This window comes from Emys orbicularis, chromosome 8 (genome assembly GCF_028017835.1).
Source record: "Emys orbicularis isolate rEmyOrb1 chromosome 8, rEmyOrb1.hap1, whole genome shotgun sequence".
Lineage (NCBI taxonomy): Eukaryota > Metazoa > Chordata > Testudines > Emydidae > Emys > Emys orbicularis.
The window spans coordinates 22,019,585-22,045,885 of record NC_088690.1 but is presented as its reverse complement, the minus strand read 5'-3'; the positions used below and the strand labels follow the sequence as shown (position 1 = coordinate 22,045,885).

General features: G+C 40.5%; 1 protein-coding gene across 1 annotated transcript; it reads left to right on the top strand.

Annotated features, from left to right (window-relative positions):
- Positions 1–5,169: 5,169 nt before the first annotated feature.
- Positions 5,170–26,301, top strand: ZRANB2 (zinc finger RANBP2-type containing 2). The gene is made up of 11 exons (XM_065408883.1): positions 5,170–5,299; positions 6,596–6,648; positions 6,760–6,868; positions 8,190–8,272; positions 10,436–10,512; positions 11,673–11,810; positions 12,972–13,144; positions 16,184–16,270; positions 21,789–21,953; positions 22,497–23,822; positions 25,111–26,301. The coding sequence occupies exons 1-10, from the start codon at positions 5,244–5,246 to the stop codon at positions 22,558–22,560; spliced, it is 1,005 nt and encodes a 334-aa protein (XP_065264955.1). The 5' UTR covers positions 5,170–5,243; the 3' UTR covers positions 22,561–23,822; positions 25,111–26,301.

The following is a 26,301-nucleotide window of genomic DNA, read 5'->3' as shown; positions in this document are numbered from 1 at the left end:
ACTTATGGGAGAGACACAAATGGGGGGCACCAGCTAAAGAGGGGGGAAGTGACCTCACCACGTGACTCCTCCCCGCCTCGTCCCCAGCCCGGGGCCCCGTGCTCTCCCCGTCTTCTCCCCATCCCATGTTACCTGGGGAGGTGGGAGGAGGAGCTCTGTCCTCTCACTGCACTGGCTCCCCCTGGAATTTGGCTGCTCTTCCTGGCAGCCAGGCTCCTGAGCCACTCCCGAATGCTGCCTGGTGCAGCACAGCAGCTACCTGGGAGAGTGCCTGGCTCTCCTAGGCAGCTGCTGCACTGCACAGGGCAGCATCCCAGGCAGCATGGCTGGAAGAGGAGAGGCTCTAGCCTTCCAGGCTGGCCCTGCCCCTTCCACTCCCTGCCTGGGCCGGCGGGGGCACTTGAGCCTGGAGAGGGTCACTTGACCCTTTGTGTCCCTCCCACCAGTCACCACGCCTCTCACAAAAAATGTTCCCTAACTAGAGCCCTGCGTGGATACAAATTTATACCCGCGAATGCGGATATCCACAGATAGAAATTGGTATCCACTGAATCGCAGGGCTCTCCCGGGAATCGCAGTGGTGAAAGGAACAGAATGTGGGGCCATAGTGCGGCCCCACACCAGCAGGTCCTCTGGCATGGCTGTACCATCCTCAGCCCTTCCAGGCAGCTGCATCTCCTGTCTGGGGTCCGGACAGCCCTGCTGGAGGACAAGGCTGGGGGTGGGGCTGCGAGTGGTACAGCTGTGCCGGAGGAGCTGCCAGTGTGGGGCCACCCGGCAGCCCCATGTTCTGCTCCTTTCGCCACTGCAATTCCCAGGAGAGCCCTGCAGTGTTCAGCAGATACCAAATGTGTCTTTCTGGTACGGCGTACTGGCAATAAAAGTCTTAATGGTATGGCATAGCTGACCATACCGGCTTACTTGCACCACTGCTACTAGGATAACCAGAGGAATGGAGAACCTACCTTATGAGAGGAGATTTAAGGGGCTTATTTTGTTACCCCAAGAATAGACTCAGGGATCCCAGAGTAGACCTCCTATTGCTTATCTGGGTTCTCAAGATCTTGACCTATTAATCTGTTCCTGCAAGGTGAAAGGAGGGGGCCCGCCCTAGTAGAATTGCCAGAGTTTACCAAGGATCTTCCTATGCCTTCAGGAAACTCCCAAGAACAGATTAGATCTGTTCACCCCTGTGAGGACATGGATACAGCCCTCTGCTCAAAGGATTGATACCCAAGCAGTACTTTTCCAAAACAAATTATTTTCTTTATTCAATGTAACCAATCTTTCCTAATACAATTAATCTAAACATAAATCCCTTAGCACAGGTATACAAGATAAAGTACTCAATACTGTAATGTTATACAGTTGGAATGGCTTAAGTGATTATGTTCTGCACATGGTGATCGGTCATATGCAGGACACTGGCAGTAATCTTAATAAACTCTAAATTTTATACATAGTAACAAACACACACACCACAGACACTCATCTTTATTATCTTAAGTATGCACATTCTTAACCCTATTTCTATTCTATAACTTATACTATAGCTAGCATGCTTATTCTCTGTAGGCTTCTCTCCCTCCATTCTGTTAGGGTCCTTCCGCTCTGTCCCAACAGCACTGCTGCTGTTGCTGTCACCCTGCAGTTACTTCTGCTGCTTCTGATTCCTTCATTCTGATTTTATTTGGTTCTCCTTCTTCTCTTGACTTGATTGACTTTTACCTGCTTGCTTTCTGTCTTTTATACAATTATTGGCCTATTCTGATTGGCTTCTCAATCCTATCATTAGCATATCCATCCTCCAATCATCTTTAACCCCTTGCTGATTGGTCCATACTTATAGACCAATCACAACTGCAAAATCTAGCTGTCAATCAAAGCTGTTACACAAGTTTTAGTATTATAGGATGTTTACTATTATGGGATGGTGACCCTCACCTAGTTTTGGACTGAGCATGCGTGACTCACCCCTCTCTGCAGTGTTGGAATGACCTTTACCTAACCTTGGTCCACATCTGCCTACCAACACACTAGCTATAGGCTAACCTGCTTAAATTGCCAATTCACTGACCTTGGCTGTGTGCCAACATTGTACACACACTTAAATTACCAAACTTTAAAATATAAACCATCACCTATTTCTTTAGTATATGCTTAATTGTTAACTTACGCTCCTTAATGTTATGGTCTACCACTGCCACCTCATTTCTTACCAATTTAGTTACTTTTATTTCAGTTCTTCCCCTATTTTCAGTCAATGGTGGCAAAGCAATGTTCTCAGTGCTGTGCTTAAGGAAACAAACTAGAGCAGCTCAAGATCTGTTCGGATCAATTTAGCCTAACAAAACAAAGGCTGAGAGGAGATATGATTGCTCTCTACAAATACATCAGAGGGATAAATACCAGTGAGGGAGGGGAGTTATTTAAGTTAAGCATCAATGTTGACACAAGAACAAATGGAAGTAAACTGACCAGCAGCAAGTTTAGGCTTGAAATTGGATGAAGATTTCTAACCACCAGAGGATTAAAATTCTGGAGCAGCCTTTCAAGGGGAGCAGTGTGGGCAAAAAAACCTAACTGGTTTCCAGACTGAGCTTGATAAATTTATAGAGAATGGTATGATGTGATTGCCCACAATGGCATGTGGCCCATCTGCAACTGCTAGTAGGAAATATCCCCAACAGCTGAAGATGAGACACTAGATGGGGAGGGCTCTGAGATACTACAATGAATTCTTTCCCAGGTGTCTTCTGGTGGGTCTTGCCAACATGCTCAGGGTCTAACTGATCACCATATTTAGGATCAGAAAGGAATCTTCCCCCAGGACAGATTGGCAGAGACCCTAAGTGGGGTTTGTTTTTCTTCCCCTTCCTCTGCAGCATGGTAGGGGCAGCAGGTTTGTATAATTTTTGGTGGTGCCCAAAAGGGGTCCAAGTCCCGCTCCCACACACACACACATACCTGCCTAAGGCTCTCAGAGAGAGTTTGGGTGTGGGAGGGGTGAGGGCTCTGGGAGGGAGTTTAGGTGTGGGGTGTGGGCTCTGGGCTGGGGATTGGAGTGCAGGAGGGGGTGTGGGCTATGGGAGGGAGTTTGGGTGCAAGAGGGGCTCTGGGTTGGGTTGCAGGAAGGGGTACGGGCTCTGGGAGGGAGTATGGGTGCGGGATGCAGGCTATGGGCTGGGGAAGGGGGTTAGGGTGCGGGAGGGGGTGAGGAGTGCGGCACTTACCTCAGCGGCTCCTGAAAGCGACCCAAACACCCCTCTGGCAGCAGCTCCTAGGCAGGGTGGCCAGGGGGTCTCCACATGCCGCTGCCCGCAGGCACTGCCTCCGCAGCTTCCATTGGCTGCAATTCCCGGCCAATGGGAACTGCGGAGTTGGTGCTCGGAGTGGGGCCAGCGCGCGGAGACACCCCCACCGTCCCCCCGCAGGGACGTGCCAGCCACTTCCAGGAGTGGCACAGAGCGAGGGCAGGCAGGAAGCTGCCTTAACCCCACTGCACTGCTGGTGGTGGCGGCTACAGCACCCCAGGCCCTTTTAAATTGCCATGGGGTGGCAGGTGGGGCCAGGGGAGAGACCCAGCCCCGAACATTGGTGAAACCGGGCCCTGGAACACGGGCACAACGGGCCCATATAACTCGCCGCTCCTGCAGCATGGGGCCTGGCTCACCTATTGGTTTAAACTAGAGTAAATTGTGGATTCTCTGTAACTTGGAGTTTTTAAATCATGATTTGAAGACTTCAGTAACTCAGACTGAGATTATGGGTCTCTTACAGGAGTGGATGGAATTAAAGCCTGAGTCTTTGAGTCTATAATGAGAGTCATGAGCAGCATGAGTCTGACATTCCTGTATCATCCTCCTCCTCTGACAGGTGCCTTCAGTAGGTCAGAAAACACAGTTGTAATGTCCACCAGTGTCTCCTGGATGCTCTGCACGTTTCTTGAGACAGGAGAGAAAGACCAAGAGTTCTTCAAATGGTGGTGACTCCTCTGTGTTGCTGGCTCCGGTTGCTGGGACCCAAAAGATGGCTCCGGAGGACATGTTAGTGGGCTGCAACAAATTCCTGTATGGTGAGGGTGGACAGTTAAGCTTTCTCACACTGCATCATGAACAAAGGGCTAGAGCAGATACAGACAGGGAAGGAGCTAGCAAGCCTGGGGTAGGCTGGTTTGACTTGGTTCTGTGTTGGGAACTGGACAGCAACAGAAAAAATCAGAGAGCAGGACCCTCAGCTGGTGTAAATCAGCCAAGCAGCAGTGAAGATCCAGTGACACCAGTTCATGCTACCTGAGGATCTGGCCCAGACACTTTGGCTCTCGTTACACTACAGAAACTTTCATAAAAATGTCTACTGTTGCCATCACCAGTCCAATTACAGCACTGTTAGCAGTGCTGGGATCCCTGAGCTAGGTGGGCTGTGGCCATGGTTGCTGTATGCATCTCCATATCATGTGGCACTGCTCCCAGCACCGGCCAGCATGTCTGATCTCAGCCCAGCCCCTTTCTCTCCCTCTCCCTAGGGTGACCATACGTCCAGTTTTGGCAGGGACAGTTCCTTTTTTAAGCCTTGTCCTGGCGGTCCTGACTTTTTTTTCCAAAAGGAGGCATTTGTCTGGTTTGCTCTTGCTGACAGTTGGCAAGAGCAAACGGGACAAATGCTCACTTTTGTCAAAAAAGTTGGGTGTGGTGCGGAGCAACGTGTGATGGGCTGGGGGTGGCGAGCAGTCAGAGCCTCCAGCCCCCTCCTGCAGGGGGGAAGGCAGCGTGCCAGCGGAGAGGCAATAGCCTCGGGGGGGGGAGGGGGCACCTCGGAATCCCGTTTTCAATTTGGGAAATATGGTCACCCACCCCTACCTCTCGCTCTCTCCTGCTCCCCCCACACCCCTCCCTTGCCCCGCCCTCCTCCACACTCTCCCTTTGCTTCCCTCCGCCACTTCTCATTCCAACCCTCAGCCCCGCCCCGCTCCCTCCGATGGGGTCCTCCGGCCCCTAGGGGGAACTCTCCGCGCCACCTCCCCTTCCCGGCCGGGCAGGGTGACTTTTCCAATGCCTGATTACAATCCGCGCCGCACGGCTGCCCTTCGGCGCGTTTCCTCGGGCAGGGCCGGGCCCTGTGCGCGCCGACACTGTGGTGGCTGATAGCGGGAAACAGGCGCTACGAGGCAGCCCCATCAGACGCAGGACCCCGGTCCTACTGTGCCGTGCCGCGCCGCTTGCCTCTGGACGCGGTGGGCCAAGATGTCGACGAAGAATTTCCGAGTCAGCGACGGGGACTGGATCTGCCCGGACAAGAAGTGAGGGGGGCCCGGGAGCCCCATGGACGGGGGGTGCGGACCGCGGGGCGCCATGGACGGGGAGCGGGGCCGCAGGGCTCCCGGGGGGCGGGGTTCGGGGGAGCTCAAGGTCCTCGAGTTTTCTTCCTACAGGGCCCAGGAGGCGCCGTTTGCGGGGCTGTTACTTCTCCGGGGGCCATAGGCCGCTGGGGAACGGATGGATGGTGGGGCAGGTCCCTGCCCCTTAGCGCCTTCTCCCGGCGGGGATCTCTGCTGCCTCGGGCTGGTTTAGTGGGGCCCGACATATGAATAACGCCCTTTAGAGCAGCGCCCTTCAACTCAAGGGCCTCCCCGCCCGGGAGGCTCAACTACTCTGCTGGCTGCACCCCAGGGTCACTTCGCTCTCGGGGCGGTGACACGATGGCAGCTCTGCACCACACACTGCAAAGAAAGCGAATGGGCCCTGATCCCGCAGCGTGTTCTGCGTGGGTGCGCCCAGGCCCGTGTGTCCCCTCAGAGCCCGGTCGCTGTCGGCAGGGCTCTGTAGGTGCAGGGGTGTGCCCGAGCAGAAACACTGCAGAATCAGAACCGTAAACTGGAAAATGACATGGCTATAGGAGTACAGGGTACTTAACATCTGCAATGAAACCCAACAATCCTTCTGTCTTATTTATAAGTCTTCCGTTAGGTTCCAGTATGTTTGAGAAAACATTTAATAAGAAAAGTTAAATATTTACCCAGGGTGGTTTATTAAATACAAAATATTTGCCAACGTTTGCCGGATGTTTACAGTTAATGAAGGGCAGGGCTTTGGAGCTGTGCTCCAGCTCCAGGCAAAAACCTGCCTTTCCAGGGCTCCGGAGCTGCTCTGCGCTCCAGCTCCGTGCTCTGCTCCAAAGTCCTGAATGAAGGGCCTAGTGCTATTACTGTGAAGCAGTAGAATCTTGACAAAATAAAATTGCCAGCGGCCTTTGTTTTTTTTGCTGGTCTGAAATGTGTATTTGTACAACAAAAGGAAAACTAATCACCCTGTTACAAACAGCTAATTTATTTCCGAGGTTAGAAAACAAAAAGTCACTGTTAAAGTTTCTTTGAGTTTCTATAGCAGTTTTATTTTAGCTACAAAAATTAAACTACCAACATTAAAATCGTTCAAGCTGGGAAAATGTCATGATTCATTTTGCAAAACAAAGAAAACTTTATAGGATTTTTCATCTTCAAAACATTTTCCAAATATTAATTGCTATCATCTTTATCCTCTCCCCATTTAAAAAAAACTGTTAATTGCCCTTCATAAGAATATATTTCTTTTTTCAGGTGTGGAAATGTTAATTTTGCTAGAAGAACCAGCTGTAACAGATGTGGTCGAGGTGACTATCTTTCCAGTTTAGATTTCCCTTCTCTCATATTCCCCCCAAAAGAATGAAATGTTCAATCTATAAGAAACTTTTTGAAAATTATTTTGTTGAATCTATTTTCAGAAAAAACAACTGAAGCCAAAATGATGAAAGCTGGAGGGACTGAAATAGGGAAGACGCTTGCTGAAAAGAGCCGTGGCCTGTTCAGTGCTAATGATTGGCAATGTAAAACGTATGTTGGTTTTGAAACTTTAATATTATTCCTGCCATAAACATTTTTAATTGACTAAAAGGTCTTGTATCTTGGATATTTAACTCAGTCAGAATCAATGTGGCTTTTAGTGAGTAGGCAAGAGAAATTGGGACCTCCTTTTTTTTTTTAATACTTTTTAAAATAGGTTTTGTATGTTTTCACATTAGATTAGTTTTCATTTAGTTTTTTTCTGGACAACAAATATTTAATCAATATGACTTTGGACAGACAGGATGGTCTTTTGATTATAGCACAAGATTGGAAGTATGTGTTCCGTTCCTGATCTGAGTGAAAAACTTCCTGTGTGATTGTAGGCAAGTTACTTCACATCACAGGCTACTGTGTGTGTGGATCTTTTAAAAAAAGAGATGGGGGTGGGAGAATAAAACTTACTTCATAGTGACTTTGTGAAGTTTCAAAAGGTGCGAAAGAAGGGCAGAGTACAGTGAAATTATGTTTTTCCACAAACTCCACATGTGAATACTTGTATTGTTTGAAACTTTTATGGAAACAGATTTTTTTTTGATACCCTGATTTTACGAAGAGCTTTGTATCTCCTGAGACCCTCTTTTTTTGATTTATGAATTCAGTCTTTGTTAATCTATATAAAATTTCCAGTCTCTGAAACCTGTACTTATTAGAATATTTTTCCATCTCTAGAAAATGCTAATAGAATTCTAGTTGACGTTTATGTCAGATTTCAACTTTACAACTTGCACTTGCCCCTGTGTTCCTACAGATTGCATCCATGCGCTCCTATTTTTCACCCTCTAATTCTTATCCTTTTCCCACTATTTTCCAATCTTCCTCTGTTTTCTTCCATCTCTACTGCCTTTTCTAAATAAGCCAAGCACCTTTCCCCAATATATATAGAACCCTTGAAAAAAAGTGACAGGTAAAAATGACTTTTGTACAGTTATGATGTGAAAGTTCCTTTTATGCCCAAATATATGCCATTTTATTACTATAATATGATATAGATATGTGCATGTATATGCATTTTAAGCTTGATCATAGCTGTGCCTCTCTTGGGGCTGACGACTTGACTCATGCATGTGATCCTTATGCTGGCAAAATTCCTATAGACTTTTCTGGGAGTTGTGTGTACATAAGTACTGCAAGAGTGGGCCCTGATGATGTTACAATTATCTATTTGTTTAGTAGTGAATTTAAACCACAGCTAATCAATATCAATTGATTTCATTCTTTTCTGGAGCATGTTGCCTAATTCCCAAGCTCTTTAACTTGAAATAAAATGTTGCATCTTTACACTTACTTTCTTTTCCCTCCCCCACTAAAGTTGTGGCAATGTGAACTGGGCCAGGAGATCAGAGTGTAATATGTGTAATACTCCAAAGTATGCAAAACTGGAGGAAAGGACAGGTAAGATAAATTTGCTTTTTTAAATACTCAGTTCTCTTCATAAACTTTAGAAATCATAACATAACTTAAATCAAGTGGTCATTTTTAATAGGCATATAGCAATGCTACCTAGTCTTCCTCTTGCATATCCCATCCTTGTAAGTCTATATACGTGCTAAATATTACTAGTATGTAAAGTACAAGTGTGATAGTGGTTCACCTCAGGAAATCCTCTAAGGTCATTCCGTTTAAACCACTTTCTCAGTTTTCATGAAGATACAGTATTAAAACAAATTCTTAAATAAATTTCCAACAGATTATGTTTAAGCTCAGGAGATGTTAATTTTGAATTTCTGATATGTAGCCATAGAGTCCATCTACACTAGACTTATAAGTCAGTAGTAGGTTACAATCATGTTTTGGATATAATAAAGTCCCATCTGCATTACAAAATGGAACCATATTATAACTAGGTCAGGGTTGCAACCATGTTGTAACTGGAACTGATTGGGTTGTAATTGTGTAGACGAGCCCAATAAGTGTTACATGGTCAGGGAATTGATCTGTTTTAGTATTCTGTCACTTCTAAAATTAGAAGCACAGAACTTAATTTATTCCTCATAGAGAAAAGTACAAAATACAGTTTTCTATTTCTTCCACAATTCTATTTATTCTATTTATTCCTAAAAATAAACTAACAGTCATGTTGACCAGTCGTATATATTGAAAGTACATGTAGCACAATGCATTTTTATTACTTACAAATAACTATAAATTATAGCTGAAATTAAAGTTGAAAATTAAAATAAGTAGTTCTGAGCTCCCAGCAGATATTCAGAAATGGTGAAATATGTTGGGGACTCTAAACAGTTGAACAAAATACATGTTGGGTTTGTGTGTTGAGAATTTTTTAAATGTGTTGCTACCTTATAGAAAACATTCACTGTAGAAGCCATTCTGATCAGGTTTGGGAAGAGAAGGATGGCTCACTAATGTCTTTTTTACTAAGGATACTTGAATGAAAGGCTCTCTGTTTTAAAAGTTCATTTTTTTGTGTGTGCTAATTATTCCCCCTTTGTAGTCGTCATTCTCTTTTTTGCGGGGCTATATTTGGCGGCATTAGTGATATTTGTTGTGTCAAAATATCTGCTATGACTTCAAATGGCAAGAACAGTTATTTTGGAAATGGCACGAGCAATGAAGAATGAGGAGTTTAATGGAAGTTCAAGTTTGTTATGATAGTTGGGTATATACCATTGAAGGGGCAATTTTAATGTGTTTACTAGCAATCATTTCAAATGGAATGTGATAAATAACCTTAAGGCTTCACTTTATAAAATATTTCCTGTATGCAACAAAGAGCAGTAACAAAATTGTGCTTGTAGCACAAATGTGCTTGTAGCAGAAATTGTGCTTGAAGCAGAAATGTCAACTCAGTCATATTCCCTTTTCCTCTGCTTTCCTTCTGAAATCACCCTATAAATGTAGGGTTAAACAAAACGTGCAAAAAAATGTTTTTTTGGGAACTAGATTATCTCCCATGCCAAATTTGCCTGGCAAATCTATAGAGTGTCAGGGAGTCTGTTTCAGCTTCTTGATTCTCAGGCCCACTCTTGATCGTATTCAACTTAAAACTGCTAGCAAGGAGTATTAAATTCCACTTCTGCGTTATGGGCTATAATGGACCCTACATCATGGAAGTATGGCAGTGGTGGAACAGAGCCCTCTCTGCCCTGACATGCCCTGTGGGTCAGAAGGAGAGGCAGGGTCTGGCTGCAGCTCAGATGCTTCAGCAGGGTGTTCTCCTACACAAGAGGGATTCTCTGCTGGACATTTGCAGCCTGATTATGTCTCCTTTGTGACACTTGGCCCTTAATTAGCTAAACAGTCGCAGTGGGATGTATTTCTTTAATTTAGCAAAGGTTACCTCAGTTTCTCAATTAGATATGTAAAAACTATTTTTGATACACTTGTGTGAGAACAGTTCAATGTCTACTTCCCTTCAGATTGCATAACATTCCTGGTATAGGTTTCATGATAGCTTATACATCTAGAAACATCTTCTATTGGATTTTAATCAGATGTAGCATAATAAAAGTATTTACCAAAGACTTTGTATTTAGTGTAATTGAATTTACACAATATAAGAGGTTATCTAGTACATTCTTATTTTACAATTTGCAGGCTATGGAGGAGGTTTTAATGAAAGAGAGAATGTTGAGTATATAGAACGTGAAGAATCAGATGGGGAGTATGATGAGGTAAGATTATGTATAATTATTAAATTGGAGGAACATAAGTTAAAGTGAAGAGATTTGTGTTAAGAGCACATATCTGGCAGGGACGCCTGGCTTGAGAAACTAACTCGGTATATCTACACTGCAAGCACTACAATGGACACAGCTGCAGTTATGCCATTGTAGTATAGACACTTCCTGCAGCGATGGAAGGGGGTTTTCTGTTGCTGTAGTAAATCCACCCCCTTGAGATGCTAGGGTCCACAGAAGAATTGTTCCATTGACCTAGCTGCTATCAATAGTGGGGTTCAAGCTTTGACCTACCTGCAACTACCTTAGGTTGATCTAACTGCATCCCTCTGTGCATGAAATTTTTCACAGCCTGAGTGATGTAGCTACGTCGACCTAAGTTTTAGGCGTAGACCAAGCCTCAGCCACCCAGGCTCAGGGTGAGGGAAGCTAGCTGTATAAATCTTTTGAATTACGGCTTTTGCCAATTCATATGTGAAGCAGAATTGGTGTTGAATCTGGAAAGTTGTGGGGGTAAACTTCTAAAAACCAGTTAAAATTTAAATTGGTAGGAGTTAACTGTGGTTTATGTTTCATTAGTTTAACTGCTTACAAGATCTGCTTTAGATTTCCTATGCTATTTTCTTTAGGGTGCTCATACTGCTTCCCAAATATACTGAAGTCTTTATAAAGCAGTCTTGTAAAGCACATACTGTTTGATTGCATCCACATTTTTGATGAATTTATCAGAATATAGACATTGTGATATGTCTTTCATTTTAGATCTACAGTAGGTTTTTGCTGAGTACTTTTTGGTCATTCAGCTAAGATTTCATGGTAGAAATTTGCCTTCTCTGTCTCCACACATAGCAATATTTTTTTTATTTGTAATTAAAGCAGGGCTTTGGAACTGTGTTCCGGCTCCAGGCAAAAACCTGCAGCTCCACTGCTCCGGAGCTGCTCCAGCTCTGGGCTCCACTCCAAAGCCCTGAATTAAAGTTGTTTTTACTATTTTTCACTTTTTCCCACGAGTCTTACAAAAGTCTTAGTTCATTATAGTCTTTTCATGTTAGCTAGTAGGCGGCTGCTTGTTTAATATACTGTAATTAGTATTACTTGTGTTGGAGTGGGCGGAAACAAAGCATGTGTCACTCACATTATTTATTTGCAATTAGTTTGGTCGCAAAAAGAAAAAATACAGAGGGAAGCCAGTTGGGCCTGCATCTATCCTGAAGGAAGTAGAAGATAAGGAATCTGAAGGGGAAGAAGAGGAGGATGAGGATGAAGATCTTTCCAAGTATAAATTGGATGAGGTAAAATGATTCTTGTTCTTTGTTACTGCTGACATACTATGTTCTTACTAAGTGAGATTGGCCTTAATTCTTAGCTGCTTGTAAATCAGTATTGTTATACAATACATAAGTTATAAGTAAGAATGATACACTCTCCTAACCTCTGTATGCGTATTGGAGAGGGATATGTGTGTATTGGAAGAATGCATGAGCTAAGGAGAGTTTGTCAGCCTGAACTCTGTATTTGTTGCTTTGAATGACTGCGGTCAGAATCTTATCACTTAAACTTACATTTATATTTTAACGTTGGGAACAGAATTAATCATTGTAAGAAATATATGTTTATATAGGCTGTCTTAATAGGTAGATCCAGTAGATTATGGTGAAAATGCACACTAACATCTTTTTGAATTACCTACTGCTGCACTATTTCTGATGTTTTCAAAATATCTAAAATAAATGTCAACATGGACTAGACATGTTCCAGATGTCTTCTGTTAAATGATGCTGGCTTTATTTTTCGCTATAAAATTGAAATAAATATCCTCCTGATCTGCAGTTTTGTTTTTAATACATAGTGATTGTTAAATATTAGTTGTTCCTTTTAGGCCATGATCATGAAAAGACTTGTGCACATGTTTACTTTTACACATTGACCAACAAAATCAGTGGGACTTCTCAGAGTGTAAAGTTAAGTATGTGAGGAATTTGCAGAATTGGACCTAAGTTTGGTAATGGGATAGACTTCCTCTGAGCCTGAGTCTTCTGCCAGACATCTGCCCAAAATAAAGCTGTGTCTCATTTTTTTAAGACAGTCACTGAACTGTAATACAAATGCTGGCATTATAATTCACTACCTAACTTTTTAATTATTTAGTCATTCTGCAGGTTTTTGAGGATCACTTTTTTCAGTCCTATTTTATTGCTGTTTCTGAAATTATTTTTATGTAGCTATTTGATTTTTAACAAGCTGCACTCAATGCTTGAGATTTTTTTGTTATCTTAACAAAAGAGAACTAAAAAAACGGATTTGTAAAGATTGGCAGAAGCTCCAAATAAAGTACAGAACAAGAGCAAGTAAAAACTACTACTCCAAATGAAAACAGTCTAAAATGTAATCCTGCTTTCTGCATATTTTCTTCATATTTAAGTCTCCACACCTAACAGTCTACATTTTTTCAGGATGAGGATGAAGATGAGGCTGATCTCTCAAAGTATAATCTTGATGCCAGTGAGGAAGAAGATGCTAATAAGAAAAAGAAAACCAACAGGCGCAGTCGCTCTAAATCTCGATCTTCCCACTCACAATCTTCATCGCGCTCATCCTCCCACTCAAGCTCAAGGTCTAGGTCAAGGTAAACGGGTACAGGTCAAGGGTAACGCCAGGCAAAATGTCAGTATCTAACTTCTTTATTTACATCTTTTTTTCTTGATTGACTTTTATAGTTTCAGTTAATAATGTGACAGTTTTATATATTCAGTTTACACAGGTAGATTACATTTTTATAGTGGCCTTTTGTAGCGCCACAGTTTTAAAAGTGAGGGCTTCTTTTAGTTTGTCACTTTGCTTTCAGTGAGTTAATGTTTCAGCTGTATCTGTAACCAATGTGGCTTATAAAAACAGGAAAGCTAGCATGTTTTCAAAACTAATTGTAGTCCTTTTGGCTTGCTATTGAGTAGTCGCATTTAATGTTAGATGCTTTTTTGGAAGTACTGAGGATTGTTGGGAGAAAAGTAGATAAACTGGGAGGCGGGAATAGTAAAGTAGGAGGTAATGCAATCAGAGCAGATAAAGTAGAAGGTCACTATTGGAAAATGCCTTGAAGGTGAAGATGATAAACTTGAGTTTCATGTGGTAGAAAAGGGGAAGTCAATGGAGGGATTAAGATGATTATGATGTGGTTAGAGCATCAGGCAAGGAAGATGATCTTAACTGAGTTAAAGAGTTTGCAGGGTCTACATGGGTCTCAGTGAGGCCAGATAAAAGCTCTAATTTGCACATTTAACGAGAACACAGAAAAGCTTATTCTCAAATCAGTAGTGAACCAACCATTTAATAAACACATCATTTTATTAGTTGGTTAAAAAAAATCTCTATTTCTTAAGCTCCTTAATACTAACAAATGTGTAAGATTAACACATAGATATCTAACTAGTAGTAGTATAGCTAAGAATTAGTTATTGTAGGAGGAAGCTTATAATTTGACCATAATAAATTGCTGAAGTTGAAACTTGGTGAATAGCCTCTTGATTTAGGAGAATTTGCACCTGCAGAAAAATCCATTAGGATGGTCTCAAGTTCTTGGAGTAAAAAAAAAAAAAAAAATTTTTTACACTTAAACTGCTTCTCTCTTTAAAATATCAGCTATTTTGCCAGACTTTAAGGTAAGTGAGGCACACTTTGCTTTTGTCTCTGAAGTGGCCAGGATTTCAAATATGTGAAAATTAGCTTTCCTTTTTCATTTTTGTTAGAATGTGTATATTAAATGTTTTACTTGGCCTACATGACAGCACATTGCCCCTGCACCTTCCATTCAAAACTCATTTGCTAAGTGCACCATCCTTGCCTGACTTTTTTGAACCCTCTACTGAATTCCCCTTTTCCACTTCATAAAGTTTCTTCTATACAGAATGCCCTCCATGAACAGATCCATAGATCACTATCCTTTCCTTGAAATGCCTCCATAAGGCCCACATAGGTTAGAGTGCCTACAAGAAGCTAACTAAATATTATTGGCAGAGCTGATTGGCACTTGCCAATTTATTTATCAAAAACCACATTTTGATAGTACACCTCTACCCCGATATAACGCTGTCCTCGGGAGCCAAAAAATCTTACCGCGTTATAGGTGAAACTGCGTTATATTGAACTTGCTTTGATCTGTTGGAGCGTGCAGCCCCCTCCCTCCCCCTCCCCCCCGAGCGTTATACCCGAATTCGTGTTATATCAAGTCGCGTTATATCGGGGTAGAGGTGTACGTTTCATCTCTTTTCTTCCACCCTTCATCTTAGAGTCTGAGTTCTGTGAGGCAGGGACTGTGTCATCCTGTGTGAACTGCACCCACTGCATGGGAGCTACTGGAATGCAAATAAGATTCTGTCATATTTTTAAAAAAATAATACAAACTACAGTCAGCTCAGATGAAGGGTCAAACATAAATTCACAACCCTCAAAGTTGATGAAAAGTAGTTTAATTTATTTTGTGTTTCCTGGGATTTCCCAATTTTGGGTGGAATCTTCTCATGGATACTTCAATACATATTCACAACATTGGGCTGAGTCTTCATTTAATTAAACATAAATGTGTGTTCAAAGGGTTTTGAGTTCTCCTTGAAGTTTTTGTTTTTGTTTTTTAGAAACCTAAATCTTATCTTGCTAAAAATAAAAGTGCAGGCTATTCTTGTTCTGCATAATATGATGAAATAGAGACATTGGTAACAATATTTATTGGGAGTTACGGAATTAATTTACCAAATAGTGCCAGAAAAGGTTATTAAAATTTGATTTGCCATGTCTTCTCTTCAAAATAATTACAATTATACCAGACTTGTAGTACTGTACTCTTGCGGCTTGCATTTTAAGGAGACACCATCAATTTGAAAATTGCATTAGTTTAAAAACATTGTAAAGTTACAAGTAATGCCTGAGGTTTCCGTAAATTAGCAAAAAAATTTACTCTTGTGTGTGCATTGTGCCTTTTATACAGAGGAAACAATGAGACTGATTATAGGCAGTTTCACACTTGCTGAAAAGAGCCTTCTAAATATCAACAAGTGAATAACAAATCTTGACACTTTTTAAATACATTGTTTAAGAAATGTTCATGATAGTGTATTTGGAGTAATTTAATACACTTCTAAAAATCCAAGCTGATGGTGTCCCATTAAGGTGCAAATTACAAGATTTGGGTTGGATTCATGAAATAGTTAAAGGGTAAGCAATCATTTTATTAACTTTACCAAATAACTGCTACCCTACTTTGTCTGCTTTCACAATTTAACTAATAGTTCTAATGACAACTTTAAATATCTTAATAGGAAGCCATTAATAAAAACCTTAACTTATATATTGGAAATTCTTACTAGAATTATCTATCAACAGTTGAAAGTAAATAAATAACTCCAATGTACAATCTGGCAAAATTTTAAAGACCAAATAGTCTTTCATGAATCTGGGCCCAAGTACTTTAATGTATGATAAATAGCTGCATCTGCATATTGTTAAAAACAAATTATGAAAGAAAATGAATATTAATTTTTGAAAAGTTCCAGATATTAAGAACTAGTATTTCAGATGCTCGTATGCATTGATCAAAATTCTAGATGTAATTTTACAATAATCATGTCTCATAAAGCTGTTTAAGTATTGGAAAAAATCCTCCATGTTGTTTCAGGTCCCATTCAAGAAGCTCTTCCAGTTCCAGATCAAGATCTCGTTCCACTTCCAGAGAACATTCTAGATCTCGTGGGTCGAAATCAAGGTGAATGAGGTAGCTTTCTCTCTGCTTTGCAGAGAGAAATTAAAAGGGTAGCAGAACTGATTGCTTGTTTGTTTCTCTAAAAAACTATTTTGACTTAACTCATTTTCAGCATGGAAGTCAGTTGTTCCCAGGTCCAGTGTTCCAAGGACTTACCACTATTAAATGAAATAATTATTCTTGAAAATGCAAGTTTGTTTTTTTATTAGACTATTTTTAAAAGTCTGGTCTAAAGCTAGGCAAGTGGATAACCCTATGTCTGCAATATGTCAAAGCAAGAGAATCTGAATGCATATTTTTGCTTAAAATAATTCTTGCAACTTTATTTACTGTTTCCTCTGGCAATTAAGTGTGAAATATTAGAAGATGTGCTATACTCTTATTTTGTATATGTTGGTAATGTATGTGATCCCCCATTAGACAAAACTGTTGAAACTTTATTGTAAACGTGGGGGAAATATGTGAAATCACTGATCAATTACTCATGGAAGTAACCAACTGAAGTCTGAGATTACTCACATGTGGTTAAGGCAAGCAAGACTTGGTCCAGATTTTCTGGATATACTCATTAAAGATTTGAGGAGTGGCACTATATGTTAAAGAAAGTGTAGATTCAAATGAAGTAAAAATCTTAAGCGAATCCACAGGTTCCATAGAGTCTCTATGGATAGAAATTTCATGCTCTAGTAAAAATATAACATTAGGGATCTATTATCGACCACCTGACCAGGACAGTAATAGTGATGATGAAATGCTAAGGGAAATTAGAGAGGCTATCAAAATTAAGAACTCAATAATAGTGGGGGATTTCAATTATCCCCATATTGACTGGGAACATTTCACTTCAGGACGAAATGCAGAGATAAAATTTCTCGATACTTTAAATGACTGCTTCATGGAGCAGCTAGTACGGGAACCCACAAGGGGAGAGGCGACTCTAGATTTAATCCTGAGTGGGGCGCAGCAGCTGGTCCAAGAGGTAACTATAGCGGGACCGCTTGGAAATAGTGACCATAATACAATAGCATTCAACATCCCTGTGGTGGGAAGAACACCTCAACTGCCCAACACTGTGGCCTTTAATTTCAAAAGGGGGAACTATACAAAAATGAGGGGGTTAGTTAGACAAAAGTTAAAAGGTTCAGTGACTAAAGTGAAATCCCTGCAAGTTGCGTGGGCCCTTTTTAAAGACACCATAATAGAGGCTCAACTTCAATGTATACCCCAAATTAAGAAAAACAGTAAAAGAACTAAAAAAGAGCCACCGTGGCTTAACAACCATGTAAAAGAAGCAGTGAGAGATAAAAAGACTTCCTTTAAAAAGTGGAAGTCAAATCCTAGTGAGGCAAATAGAAAGGAGCACAAACACTGCCAACTTAAGTGCAAGAGTGTAATAAGAAAAGCCAAAGAGGAGTTTGAAGAACGGCTAGCCAAAAACTCCAAAGGTAATAACAAAATGTTTTTTAAGTACATCAGAAGCAGGAAGCCTGCTAAACAACCAGTGGGGCCCCTTGACGATGAAAATACAAAAGGAGCGCTTAAAGATGATAAAGTCATTGCGGAGAAACTAAATGGATTCTTTGCTTCAGTCTTCACGGCTGAGGATGTTAGGGAGATTCCCAAACCTGAGCTGGCTTTTGTAGGTGACAAATCTGAGGAACTGTCACAGATTGAAGTATCACTAGAGGAGGTTTTGGAATTAATTGATAAACTCAACATTAACAAGTCACCGGGACCAGATGGCATTCACCCAAGAGTTCTGAAAGAACTCAAATGTGAAGTTGCGGAACTATTAACTAAGGTTTGTAACCTGTCCTTTAAATCGGCTTCGGTACCCAATGACTGGAAGTTAGCTAATGTAACGCCAATATTTAAAAAGGGCTCTAGGGGTGATCCCGGCAATTACAGACCGGTAAGTCTAACGTCGGTACCGGGCAAATTAGTTGAAACAATAGTAAAGAACAAAATTGTCAGACACATAGAAAAACATAAACTCTTGAGCAATAGTCAACATGGTTTCTGTAAAGGGAAATCGTGTCTTACTAATCTATTAGAGTTCTTTGAAGGGGTCAACAAACATGTGGACAAGGGGGATCCGGTGGACATAGTGTACTTAGATTTCCAGAAAGCCTTTGACAAGGTCCCTCACCAAAGGCTCTTACGTAAATTAAGCTGTCATGGGATAAAAGGGAAGGTCCTTTCATGGATTGAGAACTGGTTAAAGGACAGGGAACAAAGGGTAGGAATTAATGGTAAATTCTCAGAATGGAGAGGGGTAACTAGTGGTGTTCCCCAAGGGTCAGTCCTAGGACCAATCCTATTCAATTTATTCATAAATGATCTGGAGAAAGGGGTAAACAGTGAGGTGGCAAAGTTTGCAGATGATACTAAACTACTCAAGATAGTTAAGACCAAAGCAGATTGTGAAGAACTTCAAAAAGATCTCACAAAACTAAGTGATTGGGCAACAAAATGGCAAATGAAATTTAATGTGGATAAATGTAAAGTAATGCACATTGGAAAAAATAACCCCAACTATACATACAACATGATGGGGGCTAATTTAGCTACAACGAGTCAGGAAAAAGATCTTGGCGTCATCGTGGATAGTTCTCTAAAGATGTCCACGCAGTGTGCAGAGGCGGTCAAAAAAGCAAACAGGATGTTAGGAATCATTAAAAAGGGGATAGAGAATAAGACTGAGAATATATTATTGCCCTTATATAAATCCATGGTTCGCCCACATCTCGAATACTGTGTACAGATGTGGTCTCCTCACCTCAAAAAAGATATTCTAGCACTAGAAAAGGTTCAGAAAAGAGCAACTAAAATGATTAAGGGTTTAGAGAGGGTCCCATATGAGGAAAGATTAAAGAGGCTAGGACTCTTCAGTTTGGAAAAGAGAAGACTAAGGGGGGACATGATAGAGGTATATAAAATCATGAGTGATGTTGAGAAAGTGGATAAGGAAAAGTTATTTACTTATTCCCATAATACAAGAACTAGGGGTCACCAAAAGAAATTAATAGGCAGCAGGTTTAAAACAAATAAAAGGAAGTTCTTCTTCACGCAGCGCACAGTCAACTTGTGGAACTCCTTACCTGAGGAGGTTGTGAAGGCTAGGACTATAACAATGTTTAAAAGGGGACTGGATAAATTCATGGTGGCTAAGTCCATAAATGGCTATTAGCCAGGATGGGTAAGAATGGTGTCCATAGCCTCTGTTCGTCAGAGGATGGAGATGGATGGCAGGAGAGAGATCACTTGATCATTGCCTGTTAGGTTCACTCCCCCTGGGGCACCTGGCATTGGCCACTGTCGGTAGACAGATACTGGGCTAGATGGACCTTTGGTCTGACCCAGTACGGCCTTTCTTATGTTCTTATGTTCTTATGATTTAGCTGGTCTTTTTGTATAGCAATTATTGAACTGTGCATGGCAGCCAAAGCTAGCAAGTAGTCCTTGTGATGAGTTCACTGAGGCTTCCTGTTGACAGAAGTTTTTGCAGTAGAATGCAAATCCACCTCTTTTTTCCATTCCTGGAGAGGGCCCCTATGGTGTGAAACAAGTGGGGCAGGGCATCTAAAATTAGTTTTGCATCCCTTGTGTAGCACAAACCTCTTGAGTATCCTCATTTAAGGGGTGGAATATAAGCAGGGATTCCATTATCTCCTAAAGAGAAAACTGTTGAATGCTCCATGCAGCCTCTGTGGGTATCTTACAGCAGCATGTGAACTCCCCTCCCCACCTCTCTGACCACACTATAAATAGTGTAGATAGTGAACGCTTGGAAAAATAAAGATACACCTGACACTCATAGTATATACTCTACACAGCTCTCTACACACCAAAGCATTGCCTCCCTATCTACGCTGTTGTTTTTAGCAGTGTAGTGTAGGGAAAGACTTCGGCAGTGGGGAAAGGCTCTGCTGCTGGAGCTTTCCCCCCCTGCTGGGGAAGACTCCAACAGTGGACAGAGAGGCTCCAGCAACTCCCTGTAGTAGGGGAAAGGCTCCAGCAGCAGGGAGCTGCTGGACCCTTGCCCCACCATAGTGAAAGACTTTGGGAGGAGGGAAAGGCTCTGGCAGGGGGAAGGCAGTGGGGAAAGGTTCCCACTGCCTCCTCCATGCCAGAGCCTTTCACTGCCCCATGTAGCTACATACTGCAGTGTGGACGCATCCTGCTTTTCACTGTGGCATGGAGCTACACTTACCCTACATGCTGCAGCCAGTGGTGTGCAGTGTGGATGTATCTTATGAAACAGTTCTTTAGCTGCTCTGAGGGAAGGATTACTCCCTCATTCCACCCTCCATTTGCCCAATGTCCATATTGGCTATATTTGTCCTGGGCATTAGTCTGAATTTTAGCCTAGTGAGAATTGCAACTGGTATAAAGTTAAGTAATAAAAGACAAAGCAAATTATTATTTGACATCCCATTGATACTGAAGCAACAAGTTCAGAACAAGTTATTTTTAGGGTACAAAATTGGTTTAAAAACGGGATTTCAGACCTCCCTGTCTATTAAATTACTTAACATTTGTGAGTACTTTATTTACAATGAAGATTGTGAAACATTTCTGCAGGTTTGATATCTGAAAAAGTACTGTCACCAAATCCTCTTTGTCTGGTGGATTTAACATTGGGCTTGGAAATAGAATTTAGGACCTCCTGACTTCATCACCTTTTCAAATCCACAAATACGAATTTTTTTCATGAGAAAGTAGCTGATTTTTGTAAACATAAATGACGAAATGCCATGCAAGATATTTTGCTAACATTTTTAGTTTATTAAAATTGCTTCAGTTTAGCAGAAATCTTGCAAACTCAAATAGGCGAATTTGGGTGGGGGGAATGGCCATTTTTGAGATTTCTTCCAATTTTAGTAATTTTTTTTATAGATTCATAGATTCTAGGACTGGAAGGGACCTCAAGAGGTCATCGAGTCCAGTTCCCTGCCCGCATGGCAGGACCAAATACTGTCTTGACCATTCCTGATAGACATTTATCTAACCTACTCTTAAATATCTCCAGAGATGGAGATTTAGGCAGTTTATTTTTGAAGTAACCTTGGTTTAATGATCCACAATGGAATATGAGTGAAACATGATTTTAAATAGATTATGTTAAATCTGTAGTTCTCCTACCTCTCACTTTATGGACTGTACTACTTAGCACGAGTATAGTCGTCTTGTAGGCTGTCTCTCATCCCAATCTCCTGCAATATGTTTAACAAAAAAGCTTAATTCTGGAGAACACTGGGAAAAAGCTCCCAAACCACTGGTCCACAATACCATATTTCAAAAGTGTTACTTTAAAAATAAGTATTTTTATTGTTAAGGTAGAAGTTCTTATTGACTGTTAACTAAGAAGTAAGTATTAAAATATCCACAAATACATTTTGTAACATGTTGTGGCAAATCTTGTATTGAATGTTCTTTGATCTGAACTCTGTAGTAGACTTTTGCTGTCTTCTTTGTATTATGCACAAATTAAATCAAATTTATTTCTTAATCAATAAAGATCCAGCTCCAGGTCCCACAGGGGGTCTTCAACCCCAAGAAAAAGATCTTACTCAAGCTCTCGTTCATCATCTTCCCCTGAGAGAGGCAAGAAGCGGAGTCGCTCTAGATCTTCTTCGCCTGGTGATCGCAAAAAAAGACGATCGAGATCACGGTCACCCGAAAGGTTTGGGTTTATGTAGAATAAGAATGGGTGCATTTAAAATGTGTGTAGTACACTTTGTGAAGAAATGAAATGAACTGGGAAAGGATTGAATTTTATCAGTTATTCATTTTGGTATTTAAAAATAGGTTTTCTGCCCTCCCTCTCCCAATTACCATGCTGCTTTTTAAAACATAAACGTTTTAAAACATCAAAAAAAAAATCTTTCTTTGCAAAATCTCCTGTTAGGAGCATGTTCCATAGAAAAAGACCTAGATAACCATTGTTTCAGTGTTTGAAGGGGCTACTGTACTCCGTTGCTTGATTAACTTTCATAAATGAATACCGTGACATCAAGGAATTGTAAATTTAATATGAAGTGTGGTAAATTTAATACTAAAAAGTGTAATACGTTAGTGAGCCTAAACAAAAGGTTTCAGATTATTTACATGTTCAGTTTATATACTAGCCCATCAAATAAATTAGTCTTCTAACTATTGTGGGTGTGTGTGATAAAATTAATTTGAACTTATTTCTTTGCATGCTTTCTCTGTTTGTATCTTACAGACGCCGCAGGTCGTCATCTGGATCTTCCCATTCTGGTTCCCGTACAAGTTCTAAAAAGAAATAATGTATTAAAGTTCACATTTAAAAAAAAAAAAATCCAGTCCAGTGCATGAGGCATATTTTTAAGAAGTTGGTGTCTTATTTGGTCAGAAGTGCTAAATCTGCTAGTAGAAGTGCATGTTTGTCCTTGCTTTCTGGGAAACTGCAGCTTTATTCATTCATTAAACAAAAAGTAAGGTAGCATTTTAAGCCATAAATTTCCCAGAGTAGGTGTGTACTTTTCATTATTCCATTTATCTCCTCAGATGTTGCATATTTGTATTGTTAAACAATGTATAATTGGGCCCATGTATTTTAGTACTACCACATGGTTGGTTTGTTTTTTAATTTTTAGGGCTCCAACCTACTACATTATTTACCATTCCCTGAGCTGTGAATGGAGACAGGTTGATCTGTGTAGTCCCACCCTCCAAAAGCAAGCTGCCTGAACATAACAGCTCCTGAGCTTCTTTGATGCACTTTTGCTAGGACCATAGGAAATTACTACAATTCTAAGGCTAAAGTATCCCATATGGGGAGGTTTTAGGCCAGGCTTCCAATTTTTCTGAATTTAAACAAAAGTTGTGATGAGTGGCAGTTCTCTCACATTTAGTACAGACGTCCGATTCCCGCACCCAGTACTAGGTTCTGTAATGGGTGAGTGAGACTTCCCTTCTCCCAGCTTGAAGGCTTTTTGGATCATTAAGCACTCTCTTCTCCATAGCTGAGGTCTGTCTCAAAGCTGTACGTCTCTATGGAGATTTAGCCTATTTGATCCTGTCTCAGCCAAGGAAAAGCTTGTTTTCTGCAGTAGGTTGCTGGGTGCAATTTAATTTCCATGTGTATGAAGTCTGTGATCCTCTCTTAGAAAGGGGACAGTCTTGTATGGACTTATAATGCTAAAATCAACATTATGTAGCTACTTTTGAAGTGATGGGGGACTTTATGAAACTAGTTTCTTTGGAGTTACAGTACAGGGTTGAAGCCTCTGCAAGCCACCAGTCAAAGATTAATTTGGGCTGGAGAGAGCTATTTTTTTCCACAGTAAATTTTACTTGTGGTAGATAAACTGCATAAGAAGTTCTCCTGAAATACAGATAAATCTGTGCTTCTAAATTAATGTGATCAAAGATCATCACTGTCCCCCTAAACTTTATAAAATTTATGGCTTAAAATGCTTTATGAAATTTGTTTTACTAGCAATATCACATTAAAGCCTGGTCATTCTTGAGCTCCGTTTGGTTAAGAAAGATTTGTGTTAACAGTTATCTTCAGTGGCATCACAAGGTAAGTATGTTAAGGGAAAATAATGTTTTTTAAAACAAAAAAGCAATATATCTGTAATTATTTGAGTAGTAAAACTTTCAACATCTTTGATAGTTGCTTTTGTAAAATGAACTTCACAAGACAAACGGAGCAAAATTACATTCTGCTTTTCTTTTTTTTTTTTTAAATGACTTTTTATGTTCCTTTTGGACTGATTTGACAGAGCGAAATGTTTTTGTTGTAGAAATATTTTGATAATCTTTTTGCAGAAAAAATTGCCCTGCAACAACTTCTTTATCGCTTTCTTTTATATCTGATTTCCTTGCTAAATGTAGTTTAGATTGCACAAGAACAGTTAGTCTCTTTTAACTGTGCCTCTGACTTCAGGAAAGTCTACCTACTAAATTGTAAAAATCAGATCTATTAGAAGATATGTTACCTTTTGGTTTATTCTTGTGCTTTGTATTAAAATTGTTGCTGTACTTAGATAAAAGTTTTTAAATTTAGCAAATGGTAGGCTACAGACAACTCTGAGGAAAATTATGGTTTCATTTGGCTTAGATAAAATGTACTAGGTCATTTAATGAAGAAATGATTCTGCAGACAAATGTAAATAAAGCCTGTGAGTCAATTATACAATGAGTGTTTCTGTTTAGACATGTAGAACAAATCTTTCTGTCTGCTGGCTCTCTTTAAACTTTCCGCAATGCTAAGCCTTTTTATTCTGTTTAAAATATCTGTGATGTAAGAAGAACTAGCAACTTAAAGGCAAAAGCAGTTAATCCAATCCCAGCATGTCTCGTAAAATACAAGCAGTATCCATTCTTATTGAATAACTGAATCAAAAAAACCATTGGGCAGTAGATCAGAATCAGGCCCGCTTTGTGTAAAACATAGATTAATTTTAGGGCTTGTTTCAGGAAAAAGAAATCAACTTCCGTAGCCTAATATTGTAATTTGACTACAGTAAAATATTGTCCCATGGCCTTCTGCTTGGCCTTGCACACTTCCTAAGTAAAGACCCTTTATATTTGGATTACAAATACCAGCTATAGAGTAAATGTTGGAATTTCTACAGACCTCTTTTAAACCTGGAAATATTAGCCCAGATGAAGGGAAACTGCTTTGGTTAGGAATAAAAGAAATGTCTTCATGGAAATACATGGTACTGTCTTTCAAAAACATGAAGTAAAACTGAATAAAAACAGACCAGTCTAGTTTCATTATCCAAACTGAGTGAAAATGGAAAATGCAAACCATGAATGTAAAAGATGAAGAGTAACTGATTTTTTTTTTTTTTTTTTTAAAGATCAGCTGAATTGCCTTTTAAATAAATAGTTGGGAGAGAAGAGGATGGGTTGAAATCCTAAATCATTAACAGAATGCATATGTAGCCTTCAAATTGCAAAGTAGTACATTTTAAAAGTAAACAGATTTACTTGCCCCACACCTACATTCAGTGATTTGTTTCTTCTGCAAGAGGTGAGGGTGACAAAAGATCAAGGAATTGCTTATGTTAGGTATGTCTTTATCTTTCAGGAAAAATATAATAACTTAAGTCATTCAACTTAAATAATTAGCATTGCACTAACTTGGAGCAGGCAGGATTAGCATTAGTGTGTCTAATAATTTGGGACACGTTTCCATCCCTGCACTGTGTGTGAAACTTACACCAAATAAACATGATTTTTTACATTTTGAGGTAAATAGCCAGGCTATACCAGACATGTCCTCTGTGGATCAGGCACAGAGGATGCCATGTAATATACACGGACCACGGGGTTATACTTATGCATGTTTGTCGTGGGAGGAATATGTGAAATGTGTAATCATAATATATGCAAAACTACTGAAAAGGTTTTTTATTTCATTTTTAAATCCATATTGCACCTAATGCTGTGGGGAAATTTTACCATGTAAAGGGAAAGCGCTGAATGCAAACTTATGAAATGGTACGTGTTACATTTTGTAAAACACTTCAATTTCCTGTTGATCTAGGAAGTGGTGTGTCTTCTCATAGTCCGACTGTCATTCCTCTCCCCTTTCCTACAGAATGAGACCTATATCCTGCCACACAATATGACTGATTGAAGAGCTCAGTTGCCATCCCCACAGCAAAAGTTCAGTCTGTGCCTCATCGGCAGTTACAGACTAGTCCATCTGTTTGGTATGTGGCTCAGTTAGCCCTCTTGGGCCTGCCTATCATCCACTTCAGCGTCAACAGTGGATAATACAATACATCAGCGTCTCTACCATTTGTCACAATCTTGATCCCCTACTTCTCTCCTAGAGATTTTAAAATATCAATCTGTCAGAATCTGAGTTTCTGGTTTTAAAAGAAAGCAACAGAGGGAGGGAGGTTGAAAGCAGGACACTTTGTAAAACTTACAAAAAAAAAAACATTTTCATAAAATTGGTCTGCAGTGCTCTGTCACTTAAGAGCTTTGGAATCCCTGAAATTAATTGTTTGTATTGATTATCTTTTTACTGTTGGTGATAG